Source organism: Pempheris klunzingeri, chromosome 21 (genome assembly GCF_042242105.1).
Source record: "Pempheris klunzingeri isolate RE-2024b chromosome 21, fPemKlu1.hap1, whole genome shotgun sequence".
Classification (NCBI taxonomy): Eukaryota; Metazoa; Chordata; class Actinopteri; order Acropomatiformes; family Pempheridae; genus Pempheris; species Pempheris klunzingeri.
Window position 1 is genome coordinate 9,946,465 of NC_092032.1, and position 15,911 is coordinate 9,962,375.

The 15,911-nt window shown below is 41.4% G+C and overlaps 2 protein-coding genes across 2 annotated transcripts in view; one reads left to right on the top strand and one right to left on the bottom strand.

Moving 5' to 3' along the window:
• The first annotated feature begins 2,396 nt into the window (after nt 1–2,396).
• On the top strand, nt 2,397–4,498 carry prlh2 (prolactin releasing hormone 2). Its single transcript, XM_070852744.1, has 3 exons — nt 2,397–2,513; nt 3,046–3,228; nt 4,122–4,498. The coding sequence occupies exons 2-3, from the start codon at nt 3,066–3,068 to the stop codon at nt 4,325–4,327; spliced, it is 369 nt and encodes a 122-aa protein (XP_070708845.1). The 5' UTR covers nt 2,397–2,513; nt 3,046–3,065; the 3' UTR covers nt 4,328–4,498.
• Nucleotides 4,499–7,396: 2,898 nt separating this feature from the next.
• myripb (myosin VIIA and Rab interacting protein b) overlaps nt 7,397–15,911 on the bottom strand; it is a 97,840-nt gene continuing 89,325 nt past the window's right edge. Inside the window, exons 10-17 of the mRNA XM_070853246.1 lie at nt 15,597–15,743; nt 13,011–13,787; nt 12,604–12,666; nt 9,319–9,510; nt 9,034–9,195; nt 8,634–8,729; nt 8,409–8,469; nt 7,397–7,440 (exon numbers count right to left, since the gene is read on the bottom strand). Of these exons, the coding sequence (XP_070709347.1) occupies nt 7,397–7,440; nt 8,409–8,469; nt 8,634–8,729; nt 9,034–9,195; nt 9,319–9,510; nt 12,604–12,666; nt 13,011–13,787; nt 15,597–15,743 (1,542 nt within the window). The remainder of the gene's footprint in view (nt 7,441–8,408; nt 8,470–8,633; nt 8,730–9,033; nt 9,196–9,318; nt 9,511–12,603; nt 12,667–13,010; nt 13,788–15,596; nt 15,744–15,911) is intronic.

Sequence of the window (15,911 nt, forward strand, 5' to 3'; positions counted from 1 at the left end):
ATCCCCCCCCCCAAATCTTCCTCCCAAACCTTCTTAAGGCCTGCAAGTCCTGGCGGGTAGCTGAACTGCTCTTTAAAGATACATAGGACATGATTCATGCTTGTTCTGTCAGGAGACCTCACAAATGTTATTCACCAAGTGTTACGATGCATGAAGTCTGACAGGTGTCTTTATCCTCTGTGCCCCCATTCACAGATGACTCAGGCGAGATGAAGCCATTCAATGAGGTGCTGATGAGACAGTGATAGTATAGTTTGAAGAGGAGGAACCAGACAGGGACACAAAAGATCAAATCTTTAAAATGTGTGTGGGGGGGATGTGGACAAAGCTGACCTATGCAGGGGTATTTTTTAAAAGTGATTTTAAAGCAGTGATGATTCCAGGCCCAAGGACCATCTGCATAAAAATGGTATTTTTTACCCACAATCGGGGATTACTGAACTGTTTTTGAATGTGTTTTCGGCGCCAAATCTTCCACACCTACCTGCCCGTGGCTGCAACAAATCACACACAGTGTTTTCAAATAAGGGCTTCCTAATAAATCAAATTAGCTTCATTAGTTAAGGATTTGTCCATGTGTCGGTGTGATTACACATCCTCAGGTAGTTATCTCCTCATTATTGCAGCCACATACTCTCCCACAGGCAGAATTTGTGTCTGCATCACACCATCTGATCTCAGTCGCTGACAAAATTACGGCTGCTCTAATGTGTGGAGGAGAACTGAAGTGGTGCCATAGGGTGCAGCTGTGTACATGCACATACACCCTTTTATGGCACATGCTTTTCAGGACAATGGTATTATCCAGATATTATTATTATTATTATTTTTTTTTTTACAATTTAGGTGAAAATAAACAAGGAAAAGTTTATTTCTGCAGGATTGTAAAATTCACTCACTTAAAATACATATTGAGCAGAAACCAAAATTGCAATATAACAGCTCTCTCTGGTTAAACAAAAAGGATCTTACAGGTCTATCTCTGTAGGGATCTATTTCTGTAGTGTTGTTAGACATAGTCATCAACAATTTGAGTCTATCAATGGCAAAGACTAACATTTTTAGTGGACATACTTTGACTTTGTGCGATTACAAGGCTTACATTACAGTCACCGTAGGCTGTTCACAGCTGCATTCGACTGGACTAAGTTCAAAACTTTTTGTATCAGTAATTTCCCTTAACTTCTTCAATATGTACAGTACAAATGTTTACATTTATACACTCTGTATATTATTACTATTGCTATAATAGCAACTATTCATTTTCATTATAGATTAATCTGATAATTATTTTCTCAACTGCCAACTGCTCTATGAAATGTAAAAATAACCAGTGAATGTTTGTTTTTAGAAGATTTAAATGACTAATCGATTATCAGAACTATTGCTTTTCTGTTGATTAACGAATTAACTCTGCATCTACTGCACAATTCATTGACTTGATTTTTCAAAGGTATCACAACTATCCATCCATCCATCCATTATCTATACTGTTTATCCTTAAGGGTCTTGGTCTTGAGGAGGGGGGCTGGAGTCAATCCCAGCTGGCCCTGGGGAAGAGGCGGGGTATACCCTGGACTGGTCGCCAGTCTGTCACATTTGAATAAGTACGGATTCCTTCAATGAGTCACAAAAAGCCCATTTAGATGGGAGACAAGAAATACGTTTATATAACTCCTAGCTTTATGTCATCTTACGGTAAGCTTCACACTCACCTTTTGAGCAGCACAGTCACACAGTATTGTGACCTTTACACACATTGCTTTAGGCCCCAGGGTGACTTTACACTTGACAGCATTAGAGTGAGTGAAGTTCTCCTCACCTTGGCCTCTCACTTGTGATTCATCACTGTCACCTCTCAGGACATGCAGTGCTGGCAAGTACTCGACATACTGTGAAATATTATCTTTCCAGCCGCGACACTAAAGCTCTAATCTGGTATTTCAGTACTAGGGATTGTTTTTGTATCTTAAATGTGCCATGTGAACTTTGAATAGGTCCAAATAGTTCCAAAAGCCTAGTTTCCGGTGACAAGACAGTCCGTTCAGAAACCCACTAAGGTTTTTGCAGTAGCTGACTGTGTCCTGCCTTGTCCCTTGTAATCAAGCTGATTGATGAAAGGCTCATCAAAAAAACGCCCACCACAGTTCAGACAGGCCTACTTGAGGTGGTGGGTCTCCCACCGTTCACTAATTTAAAGTTGTCTGCATGTCATTGACTTCTTGATGGACGGCTCTGCTGCGTGACAGACATCAGGAAAACTCTAAAACCAAGCCGTCTTTCTCAAAGGGATGGGGGAGTTTAAAGAGTGGGAGGATGGGAGAATGGGAGGATGAGAGGGGAGGGGAGGGGAGGTGCCCTGCAGTCTGGTATCACTATGTGTGACTGACGTTCTTGATTCATCACCCAAAGAACACATGAACAGCATGGATATATAAGGTGGAGCACACCTGCTCAGCAATAACGACTCCAGACCTCCACCAACTGACCTCAGCCTGTTACCAAAGTTCAGGGTAAGGAGCTGCCGTTTGGGGTTCACATCATAGGTTTTTTATTTCCAAATTTACTGCATTTGATCAAGTAAGGTTATGTGTTTAGGTAGTGTTTTTTATGATAGATGCTCCAGCTGCAGTAGTTTTAAATATTCTAATGGGTTGAATCATTACAATAGATTAGAATGATATTTCTATAACAATGCTTAGGGACCTATAGTGACAGTTTATAATGGTCATCATAGTGTGTTTTTAAATACACTATGTATTAGTGTATATAGTGTACTAGTATCCCCAGTGTATATCATAATATTCCTGTGAGAGTTTCTGTTGATCAGTCATGACATTTAACTGACTTAAAAATGTTTCATTGTAGGCTATTTGTCAGCCCTTGTAAATAATGCTCGACCATGTTCCTGCTGGGAAGTGCAGTTTTTCCTAGAAAAGTGAATTCATAATGATCTTACCTGACTTATAAGATATTATTCATCTTAATTTATGATCTCTAAACAGTGAGATACTTTAGTGACCAGCGTCCCTCCGTCCTCTTTAGTGCCTTGAGTGACTCACAGCATGCTGCCTGGGAGAGCGGCTGATGTCCGGCTCTGCGTCCTGACGAGCCGCTGGCTGCCTGCAGCTCTGGCACTGCTCCTCCTCCTCTCCTCCAGCTTCAGCCGCGCTCACAGCACCACGGTGGAGCACGACTTCCACATTGTGCACAATGTCGACAACAGAAGTAAGACTTGGTTTATTCTACTTTTTTGATTATATCTATAGCCTGCAGCCTTTGTTGAGTTAGTTTAGGGAGATTTAAGAGGCTGAACGTTAAGAGGACAGACAGACAGGAGCATTTTCCCACAGTATGTTTATGGTCTATTTGTATGTAGTGGTGAGTTCTTCTTCTCTGTTTTCTTTTTGTAATTCATTGCGAAACTTTCGTTCACATTAATACTGTTTGCTGTGATATTTTACCTCTAGAAATAAAGTATGTTGTCTATATGTAGTTTGAAAAAGCTCTGAATCTCAAGGGGTCATTTAGTACTTTATTTTAAAGAGAGAACACCTTTTATTTAGCTCAAAATGAGAAATATCCTCATCCACTAATCTGTGGTACACTATTTGATCAGGTAATATACTATTTGTATTATTTTGTCACAATTTACCATACAAAAACAGCACGATAATTGCTGTATTCATTTGTATTGTTACTTTTTGGCTACATTTAAATGTCTTTATTAACCTATTTTGTATTATTTACTTTACATGGCACAGAGGGTGAAGAGTGAGTGTTTTATTGCTTTACTAGTTTACTTTATAATCCTACTAATTAAGAAAATATAACAGTGCTGTTCTAAAAGTCAGTGTTACTTCATCATATCTCCTAATCTCATTTATATAAACAAGTGTAAGATTCAATATTGACAAACATAATTTCTCCATATAGTTCCTGAATGCATCAAATCAGTGTAGAAAATCATTTATGTCCACCTAGTCAGCAGTGTATGTAGACAAGAGCCAAATCAACACTGAAAAATTAAAAAGCACCTAGAATAACATTAAGAAAATCTGAGTTTTCTGGAATGAGTGTTATAATAATTACTGTCACTGTTGTACTCGTTTGGTGTCCAGGTCCAGAGATAGACCCATTCTGGTACGTGGGCCGTGGGGTGAGACCCATCGGGCGCTTTGGGAAGAGGCACAGCAGCGTGGAGGCTCTGGGCAGCCGGGGGATGCAGCCCGTCGTCATGACATTGGGGCTGCTGCTCAACAGCCTCAGAAACAAGGAGAACCTCGGGGATGTGCTGGAAGGGGAGGACAGGGATTGGTTACCATGACAGCGTGTCCCCCTCCCTTCATCCATAAACTCAGAGTGTCTTCATTTTTTAACTTGATTGCGATTATTTACTCTTTTGCTCTAGCTCTTAACTGTATTTCTCTCTGGTGTCTGTTACGAGGCCTTGGTTGATAGGATCCTTGATGAAATCACTCTCCAAATGTATCTGTACATAAAAATGCATTCTATATTGATTAATAAACCATGAGGTTGTGATTATATCTGTTCACTTTACCTGTAGCCTTCCCGTGTTTGCTGATGCACAAACATTCAAAAGGAAAAACTTTAAGTTTGCAAATTTTATTCATTTCATAATACATTTTTTTCCTCAGAGTACTGTGGCACATAGAGAATCTGTATTTTTTGCTTGTTAATATTTTCCCCAACATGTCATATGGATTGCAACGAACGATTGCACATAAAAGTGAATGGCCCGCCTGGGGAGCTGTGCACAGTGAACCTCATTGTAGTCATTCACACTGGATTTAAACAGGAACAAAAGTAAGATTTGTTTTTAGCTCTGTGTGAATATCATCATGTCTGAGTATCTGGGACACAGTCACTGTAGCAAATTAGACTTCCTGTGTGAATCCAGCCCTACAAGTCATGACAGTTATACACAGCCTCCTGCACAAAACACTGAAAGACTGGTCAGCTATGATTGGGCAATACACACATTATTCTATATCATATCCATCTTTTCACACACACATATACTGTATATATATTAACAAATTCTGTGATGAGATAATATATTTTTTACATTAGAAAAATACAGGACACTGATGATTGGACCCTTGTGGCTGTGCTTCTCACGGGAATTTTACATCAATTTTGATAAAACCAGAAACATGCTTTTATACATCGACACCTCTTGAGAACAAGATTGACAGAAGTATAGGATCAATGTGCAAAACCAGAGATGTGAAAGGCTGGGATGAAAAGGTCACTAATAGAAGGGGCAGAGCATTCATACAGAAGATCATCACACCTTTTAGTTCAAGCACTCCATCAGGAAATCCAGCTCTGCTCTTAAGCTGTAGAAAGGGCAGACACTGTATGCATGGCTAACTGAGATTCTGACTAATGCAGGTGGTCACAGAGTAATTAAAAACAACCCAAAAATGACAGGCAGTATTCTCAAATCGAGTGTTTAAGGAGTACAAATACAGTATGAATCGTACTAGCCGCTCCAAAAATGCCTGTTGTCACCCGTGTTTTTGTTTCATTTACCATCGTCATAACTGGCAGAATATCAAATGGTAAATGAAGGCATACACTGAAAGCACTTTGAGTCACCGCACATGACAGAGTCTGATAGGACTGACGGAGGAGGGCTCCTTTGAGGAGAGAATAAAGCCTTCAATTTGCAATAGTACTTATTTCAGTGGTATTGCATAAAAACGTTCAGTAAGTACAAAAATAAATTGCTCGTAACAAAATCATGGTTAAATGGCATTTGTATATATAGCTCGCCAAACTTCATTATGTAAAAATCTTTACAAGATTTTCTGAATGCAACACAAAAGTTCGGACATGACCCAGTGAAGGGGAAACATGAAAATACTTTTTTTTTTCGTTCAAACAAAAGGCCACAACGTTTGAAAGTAAACGAAGAAAGTGACAGAGAGGAAGAAAATGACTTTGGGTTGATGAATACTGCATGAGGGAAACCTGAACTTATGGAGATTTATGTTGAGCTGAGTTCGTCTGACATTCAGACATTAGTCACACCTTATCCCACAGCGTCCACCTTAAGGCTGCAGTGAGTGAGTGTGTGTGTGTGTGTGTGTGTGTGTGTAGTGAGCAGTAACACGGGAGAGCACCTCTCCAGTTAATCATTACAGTTGGCATTAATTCAAGGAATCAGAGGACAATTTTCACTTTCTTGCTGAGAGTTCGATGAGAAAATTGATGCCACTCTTGCATCTGTGACACTACCGTGACACTACCACCAACAGTCGGCTAGCTTAGATTAGCTTAAAGCTGAAATAATAGTTAAACTAGACTGACTCTGTCTGAAGGTAACAAGATCAACGTTTTTGTATGTTTTAAACAAACAAAATATAACATATAAGACAGTGAGCTTTAGCGGTGCTGCTCGACTAATTTTTTTGCCTTTTTCAACAGAGCCAGGCTAGCCGTTTTCTAGTCGTTAAGCTAAGCTACGCTAACAGTCTACATATTTACTGCACAGACATAAGATTGGGATCAATCTTGTTCTGTAACCCTGGGCAAAAAAGTGAATATTTCCCAAAATGTAAAACTATTTCTTTAGCTATTTTTTTCAGGCTGTTTACAAAGAACTGATCGACTGATTTCTCAGTGTGCTTTGCTATTATTGTCATCCAACAATTTTAGTGGCAGGAAGGAAAAAACGTTTTGGCCCTGATACTTTACTTAAACGCTAATGTCAAAGGTGTTACAATCATTCCCCAAATGAGGATTACCATCTGATAGCTTTGTGTGTGTGTGTGTGTGTGTGTGTGTGTGTGTGTGTGAAAACGGCACAATCACCCAAAAAAAGCTCTGAAGTTTCCTTATGACATTTCATTTGGTGAGAAAGAAGATGCAGTATAAAACACGGCTCAGCCTCTTTTGGGGACACTGAATCACAGAAAGTTTCACATGATTTTTCCACGTCTTCATTGTACAGTAAATCACAATACTCTTGCAAACAGATAGAAAAAGGAAATGAGACTTATTTTTGTCTGTACAGATATTCTTTTTCAGCTGGGTCATGAGGAGTGTTTGCAGATGTTTAAGGCAGTGACACCGACTGTCGAGTCATCCTTGCTTGATGTTATGTGCGTGGTGAAGGAGGACAGAAATGGAGGATTGAGTGGAAAAGAGGAAAGAGCCAGTCATGTCTTCTACAAGGTGTCCGACTGACGCGGTACCGTGCCTGGCTGAGGGCTAGGGGCTGAGTGCTTGGTGGGTCACACAGGGCAGGTGTTGGCCCCTGCTTGGCCTGGAGCTGGACACTGGGTCAAGGCACTGGATGAGAGGGGCCCCCCGATCCTGGGGCTCTGACATGGCCCTGAGGGACTCATTGTGCTGCTGACTGTCACTATGGCCGAAACATTTTCACCTGCTGCTCTGGCTCCAACTTTTCTGAAATGCAAAAAAAACAAAAAACATATAATGCAGAGTATCTGCAAAAATCCCCTGCAAAAAGCTTCTCCAGAAAAAGAGAAAATATCATGATTTAGATGGCAGCTGACGGATGTCTAAATGTGTCTCACCAGCCGTAGATTTAGAGCATGTGGTAGACTGATAAAAGGACACTCTAAGCAGGACTCAATGATATGATTACATTTCTTGGTCACTGATTTTCACCCATTGTCCTGCCTGCTGTCTGGCTGGAGCTGTGCTGAAAAAGCCACCCTGAATCAGAGCTATTGTGTGGATTTTGGTGAAGAAAAAAAAAACAAAAATGAAAAAAAGGCCATTCACAGACATGAAAAGAAACCGACTTCTTGTTGGTTGATAAAACAACCTCATCCTCCTGTACTGTGCTTGTTTCCATTTGGTAGCTTTACATCTAATGGAGCTTTTTAGTTACTTAGTCCCTTTCTAGCAGATGTATTCACTTTTACATCCATTCAGCAGCCAGTCTCTTCTTTCAGGACAAAGCGCAACATGTGTGATGTTAACTAAAGGTGAATAAAAGTGTCCCCTCCTCCGTGTCTCACTCCCCATCTCTAGCTGTCTGTTTCACACACACGCACTGAATATGTGTATACAAGGCTGTTAAGCAGTGTTAAGAGAGTACGGATTCATGACATATACTGAATAAGTCAGCACAGGTTGCCAGACTCACATTACTGTTGCTTAACCTATTGATGACTGATAAGTTGAGGGATGGGCAGCAGGTCCAACATCACAGCACTCAACACTTTGGATCAAAATATGTGCTTACTTTATGGAAAAACGTATGCTTATTTGAACAGAGATGTGGATTTGTCACAGTTAAAACTATATTTTTCTTTAACTGCTTCAATTTTTCAATATATATACAAATTTTTCCTTGTGTGACTTCTAGTTTTTTCTGAATTAAGCAAAGCAAATTTATTCGTTACCTTTCAGTGGAGGGGCTGGGAGCTTCCTCCTTTGATGGCGTGATGTGTCCAGGGTTTGGGGCTGTGATCAGAGTATTGGTATTAGACATGTCTTATTATACACTAGAAAAATTAACAAATCATCCTGCTTTGAGGTTGCTTTGTGTTCTCACTTTTAGCATCAGGTCAGTCACCTTATGTGGCCGTGTGCGAGTGCTGTAAGGTGTTTGAAGGGCAGTGAGTTACCTTGGCCTTTGGCTTGATCTTGCAGAAGCGATTGCAGACAGTCACATTCAACCCAGCTGTTTTCAAAGCTGATATCCTGGCCTCAATGTTTGATATCTGAAAAGGAGACACAGACATTTAAAAACACAATCCAATACTATGCACTACTAATTCAGTTGGGTCAAAATGTGTTACATCATTGCTTGAACAATCTACAAGCCTTTTAAGCTATTTGCCATTCTCACATCCGATATTGCTAGCAACATTGCCACATTTCCGCACATCCCAATATCGTCCCCAAAACCCCAAATTTCACTACTCACAGTTCATATTTATGTTAAAAAAATCAACTGTATCATTGAGCTGGGTGAAAAATCTGGGATTTGGGGGCTGTTTTTGGAGGGAAAAAGTCCTCCAGTACCTGCAGTTCAGACTGCTGAACCTGTGCGGCTGCTGTGGCCACCTGGTCCTCCAGGAAGGCCAGTTCTGTGTCTGTGGTATCACTGCTAATACTGCGGGCACACTGCTCCAGGTCGCCCAGCGCCCCCTCGAGCCCGTAGACAGCACCAGCGGCCAGGTACACCTGTGCAGAGAGGAACAGCTACATATTAAGTTCCCAAAAAGATAGCATCTTCACAGCCCTTTCTTATTGGGTGGAAATCCACACATTGGTAAAGCTATTAGGCCAAGTCGTCCTTTAACTTACATTCTCCTCCATCTTGGTCAGCCTCTGGTCCAGCCTGCGGGTCTCGGAGGTGCTGGAGATCGGAGAGGGATTCATGGAGTCAGATGGGGTGAAGCCCTCACCTCCTGCCTCACCGATCAGCTCCTCTGTAGCGTTCAATACCTTCAGCACCTCTGTGGTGATGCTGCAGAGAGAGGCCGCCGAGTACTTCTGCTTCATTTGAACAACACACACACACACACACACACACACACAGTACAGAAGTCAGTAATCTAAATTAACCATCTTTAAAGACCTAATGTGAACAACTTAAAGATGCAAAAAACACTGAATATTGAATAAAATAACTCCACAAAAGCCACAAAAACTTGGTTCAGTGATGAACTGGAAAAAGTTTAAAGAGATGTTGAGAACGAATAATAAATAATGCAAGTCTATATTGGAGTGGGGTGGGGACAAAACATGTTCAAATCACCATTTAAAAAAGAAGGGGGTGAAAGACACTAAATATGGCTTAGCCTAAAAGGATGGTGTCTTTATAGGCATCTCTTTGCCATCTGCAAGGGCCTATGAAGGAACATTGTCCAGATGATACATATACATATATTTATACTCTCATACTCTTTCTCTGCTGCCAAATCAGTTGTTGTGTGTAAATCCGAAGTTGCAGAAGAAAGAACTGAAACTGAGAAAAGCAGGAGTGAGGAAGGAGGAGGAGGAAAGGAGGAGGAGGAAAGGAGGCGAAGACAAGGTTTCAAGATGAAGGCAGAGGAGTGATTAATCATCTATTTTTGAAGCTTAGATCAGTTAAAAGCTGCTGCCGTGAACAGAATATTTAACCCTAAACCATCTCAAAAAGGGAGCTGCATGAAAGCAATTATATGCAGCTGAGGAATCAGGACTTTAATTGGCTATAAATTTTAAAACAGGGACTGATTTAAAATTCAAGCTTAAATCCAAGATTGTGTGCCCATTACAGGACATGCTGGTGTAAAAATCTGTTTTAACTGTCCAGTTCAGTTAGTATCTCGATAAACCGGATCAGCTCGTTCATTCAAACCAAAGCTTGTGTCCAAGCTGTCTGGGACAAATAATAATTCAATGGTGAAGATGCCTGGTAAAGAAAAAAAACACTGGGCAAGAAAAGGAAACCTAGAAAGAGAGTGAAGAGAGACAGATGTAATTCAATAAGGAATTCATCACTAGCTGAAGCTTTGATCAGTGGGATTGGAGGCATATTGATCTGTCTCTCAGAGTTTTAGGTGGTGACATGAGAGGCAGGTAAGGACAACAAAGAGGTGATGGGCAATGATTTGGACACGACAGGATACAATGTTGGGTAGACAAGAGAGGCAGAAAACCATTCAGTGATCTTAAAAAGACTGAGAAGCTATAGATGGACGGTATGAAATATTGACTTGGGGCTGGTCGATGGAGAAAATGGATGTTTGCTGAGAGTCTGACGCTCACCCCCAGAGAACCAGGCAGATCAAACACACACACACACACACCTCACTCACGCTACTGACGTTGACTATCTGTCGCAGGGATATAAGTGGGGTTGTTAATGTTAATATGGCCAGATAGCATATCGTTATTGTCATTATTTAACATAAAAAGAGAAAACACTACACACTGTCCTACTTCACCCATCTTCACGTACATTAGCCCTCATTTTTCTGATCTTTTGGATGATTAGATAATTTAGCCAGCATTTACAGTATGTACATGTGTGTATGCTTTTTCCTTTTTATTCAAATTTAGTACAAGTGAAATTTTATATACTTCTTGAAAAATGCAAATGTAAAATAAAGACTAAAAAGCCACAAATAACACGTCATTGTCACATGTTTACTGAGCCGTCCTGGTGAGTTTCAATTGGAGACAGACAGAAATAGAGCACAGAAGCACATTAGTCATACGCATTGTAAAAGACAGGCATTACTCAGCCCTAATAACGAGTCTGGCTAATGACCAACATCGACCCACATGCATGTGTGCCTGTGTTTGTGTGTGTGTATTTTACATGCATATCGACTAGTCCTGGTTTTGACTTATTCATGTGTTCATAAATTTAATTGGATTTGCAATGTGAAAATATCAACAGTGGAACACTGCTTTTGAACTAACAGAGCGTATGTTTAACATCTAGTTTATCAAATGTGTGCAATTTCTCACTTTTGGATATCTGTCCCAATCTCTTTATACATCATACCTAACAGTATTCACTATGTGCTACATACATGTTTTCATATCATGTATGCTTTTGAAGGTAGTATGTGAGAAATCATTTCTACCACCTTTACCATTTTCAAAGGAAGTAATGCAATATGTGCCCCAGCAGAACATAACGTACCAGGAATGTTGCCGTCAGTTGTAATTTACAAGGAATTAAGCAAAAAGCTGCTTTACTTCCTTTGTGCGGTGCATTGCTGGATAGCTGTGTAAGTCATCAGCACACTCAAACTAAATTAAGCAGATGTGTAATGCATTCTGACACGTTTCTTTAGAGTTCATTTTGTCACATTGCTAGTATAAACACGCCAATTTTTAAATTACTATGCACCTTTATACTGGTACATGACTCATGACTCAGACTGATGCAATATAACAGGATGCAATTTGTCTATCATCATCATGTGTATTTTGAACATAAAATGAACATAAATTATAATTGAACATAAATTATTGAAGTTGAGTTGCTGAATTTCCTTTTTAAGGGAATGTTTTATTTTTATTTTTCTTTGTTATGTGATATGTGGTCGTCTCTTGTCACTGTACATTTTCTGTGTTTTGGTTGGAACTTGCTTCTTGTGCAAAACACAACCAGGCCTGTGGCTGTGTTGCATTCTGACCTTTTGATGTTTTTATTAAGCAAAAATATGAAATTTGCTTCTGTGATTAATGTCTTCCAGTATCTTTCTTGAAAGCCACTGCGAAACAGGAGAATCTATTTTGAGGGAGAGCAAAAGTGCTACCAGTGACGTTGAGACAGCTGCAAACTTTTTTGCTTCTGCATGCCACTTTATCTGCACTGCAAAGACAGAAACTTCATTTCCTGCAGAAACAAGACAAAATACACCACCAGCAAAAGTGACATTCAACCTAATCACACATGTATCCAGCCATCAACATGCCTGCGCATTTACATGAGAAGTAAATGCATTATGTTTCAAAGCATGTCATGTGCGTGTGTGTACTGAGTGTGTTCATGGTAAGATGAAGTTTAATTAGTTGTATGCCCTCAAGCGTGGCATCCTGCACAACACATAGCGGGATTCCTTTGCTTTCTGGTCGATATCTCACCTGCTGTAAGAGAGAGGAGAGCAACTGAAGCCTCTGCTGTTGCTCCGAGTCATTCTGTCCCTCCTGACACAGTCACACACACACACACACACACACAGGCACAAAGGAATACACAAGACCAGCCAAGAAAAGTCGAAGAAGGGAAGCACAGAGACAGAGGGAAAACACAGGATGAGGGACAGAGAAGGACATCAGCCATTGTCACATAAATACATGGATAAAAGAGGAAGGTGAGAGGAGGAAGAGTTATTGAAGGTAAAACATAAAAGAAAGAAAAAAGATGTATATTAAAAGGCAGACAGAGAGACAGACAGACAGACAGACAGTGTTTCCATAGCAGGGCAGCAACAAAAGCAGAAGGCGAGCGGTGGATACACATCTGCTGTACTTTCCTCTGATCTCTTTACCTGGTTGTCTGACAGCACCCCCTCCTGGGAAGAAGGTGTAACAGCAGGCGAGCTTGCGCTGGATCCACTCCTCCGTGCTCCTCCTTTCTGTCCTGCTCCCTTCTCCACATCTCTTTTATGCTGTCTCTTACTCTGTCTTTTCTCTCCTCTCTTTTGCTCCTGGTCGTCGGCTCTCTCCTCCAAGCTTTCCGCTCCTCTCTCAAGCCTCCTCTCCCTCACTCTGCCTTCCTCTCTCACTGAAGGACTCTTCATTAGCCTCTCACTTCTTTTCATCTCTTGTCCATTCACTTGTCCCACTGCTTCACTTGCTTTCTCTCTCTCCTTACTGCTGGCCCGCTCTCTTAATCTGTCACTCGCCCTCTGCCTTTCTCTTTCTGTGTCTTTTGGCCTCGTCTTCTCTCTCTGTCTGTCACTTTCTTTATCCGTCTGTTTGTCCGCAGGCCGCTTTGTGCACTCCTCCTCGGATGAGCTGCTGTCTTTGCTGTTGGCACGGCTGACCAGCTGGCTGAGTCTGGATCGTAGCTGCTCTTCCAGAGGGTCTCCGGGCCCCGAGCTGCTGGGCAAGTGGTGGGAACCTGGAACCAGAGAGTGGGGCTGTGGAGGGCTGGGGGCTGCTGAATTTGGGGCCACGGTGTCCAAGTCCTCTGGCTCGGGTGTCATGGCTTCTGATCTGAAGGCGTCTGGAGCAGCTGTGGCCGTTGGCACAGTGTCAGATACTGGCTGCTCCTCGCTTAGACCCCTCTTCAGGAGGGCGTTGAGTAGGAAACCACTGTTCTCCTTGAGCCAGTACAGAAAGGGATACAAATACACATAAAGAAAGTAACAATGACTATAAAATGTCTACCAGAAAGAACAAATGCAATCCCCTCATATCATTTAACATAGAGCGAACAATGAATTGTAATTTGCTGCCTCCTACTGGGAAAAACAATACAACCACTTTATTTCTCACTGGCATGGTGGGAATTTGAAGTCACTTAGTATAAAAAATCAATTAGAAATTAAAGCTGCAAGCAGTGTTGGAGGGCCCTCGCACCTTCGTGCACGTCGGAGTGTGCGGCTGCTTCGTCCTGTTGCCGGACTCCAACCCTTCCACGCGGCTCAGAATTTTCATGTATTTTGGACAGTGCATGAAGGAGTTACACGTCACTTCCTGTGTCCCCTATGTGGCGCTAGAGAACATGCACTAATCACGTCCTATATTCCAGCATATGAAGTGTTGACTACACTGTGAAAATTTCATGCAAATCAAATGATCATTGCCATAGACGTGTTACTTCCTGTTGCCACCAGGTGGCGCAATGACTGTGGTCACTAATTGGCAGGTAGATGTCTTCAGGCCGGGACAAGTTTGAAACAGATTGGATAATGTACACTGAAGTTACAGCAATTTCCTGTTCCATGGTGACCAGCATTGCCATGGTAACAGCGTCTGACAAAATGTCAAGAGCTTCATAACTTTTTATCATCCATGTCTTGGGAATGATTGAGATGGCTGTGATTAACCTGCTGAGAGAGAGACTTCCGAGATTAAAACATGCACTTCCTCTTGCCACTAGGTGGCGCTATGACTATAATTCAAAATTGGCATGTACATGTCTTCAGAGCCGGACAGTCATCAAACGGTATAAATTTGGTTAAGATAGGACCTTGTACAGTGGAGTTATAACACTTTTAATGCTCATAGCGAAGGAAAATTTATTAGCGAAATTTGCCGCGTCGTCACAGCAACAGCTTTTGATGGAGACTCACAGTTTTCACTACAGACCAACATCAACGTCTTGAGGCTTTCCTGACCAAATTTGAAGTGGATCTGATCAAGTGGCTGGTCTTGAGCCATCATAGTGTAAAACATAGCATTTCCTGTCGACACCAGGTGGCGCTATGACTGTGAATGAATATTGACATGTAGACGTCTTCAGGGCGGGACTCTCATCAGACATGTGAAGTTTGGTGCTGATTGGATCATGTACAGTGTAATTATGAACAACTTCCTGTTTCATGGTGAGACACTGAAGTTTGACAGCTTGCCACACCCAAACCGTTAAAGTTTTGTAGAGACCTTTAATAACTTTTCAGCGTTTTTTCTACCAGCTGACCAAGTTTGAGATTGATTGCTTCAACCCCCTCGGACTAGTTTGTTCATTTACGTCCCCTGTAAATCACCAAAAATGGCAAATTTCGTACACTTACATAAAACGCAGTTCCAGGGCTGAGTTTTGGTGGCGCTACAGAGCCATTTGCAAGACCTTTAAAATACGTAATTTTTCACCACGACTGATTTTTCTGCAAAGTTTCGTGAGTTTTTGTGCATGTTTAGGCCCCCAAATTTGCAATTCATTTGGGAAAAGAAGGAGGAGGAGAAGAAGAAGAATAGTTCCTTGTATTTCAATTATGTTTTCAACCCCTTGGTGCTCGACCCCCATGGGGACCTCACACCTCTTGGTGCTTGGGCCCCTGATATTTTCTTGCCCCCCTGACATTTTCTTGCATCCTCGCATTTCAATAGGGTCCTCGCACCGCTTGGTGCTCGGGCCCTAAATACTTGCTACTAAAAGCAGTTTAAGTTCAGGTGTGATATTTTACCTGTACTAACGGGTAGATGGACTGTGTGCTGCTCTGACCACTGGGCCTGCTCTGCTCCGTTGACTCTCTCTTGCTTTTCCTGCGTCTGCGCGATCTTCTGACCGGGTCACTCTGCCTCTCCTCAGCCTCGCTGCTGTCTCCCATCACCTAAGAACAAATAAAAATAAATAAATAAATAAAGTACATTTACTCAAGCACAGTTCTGAGGTGCTTGAAGTTACTTGAGTATTTATTAATGTGACTTTATACTTCTAATTCAGAGGGTAATATTGTACTTTTCACTCCACAATTACATTTATCTCACAGTTATAGATC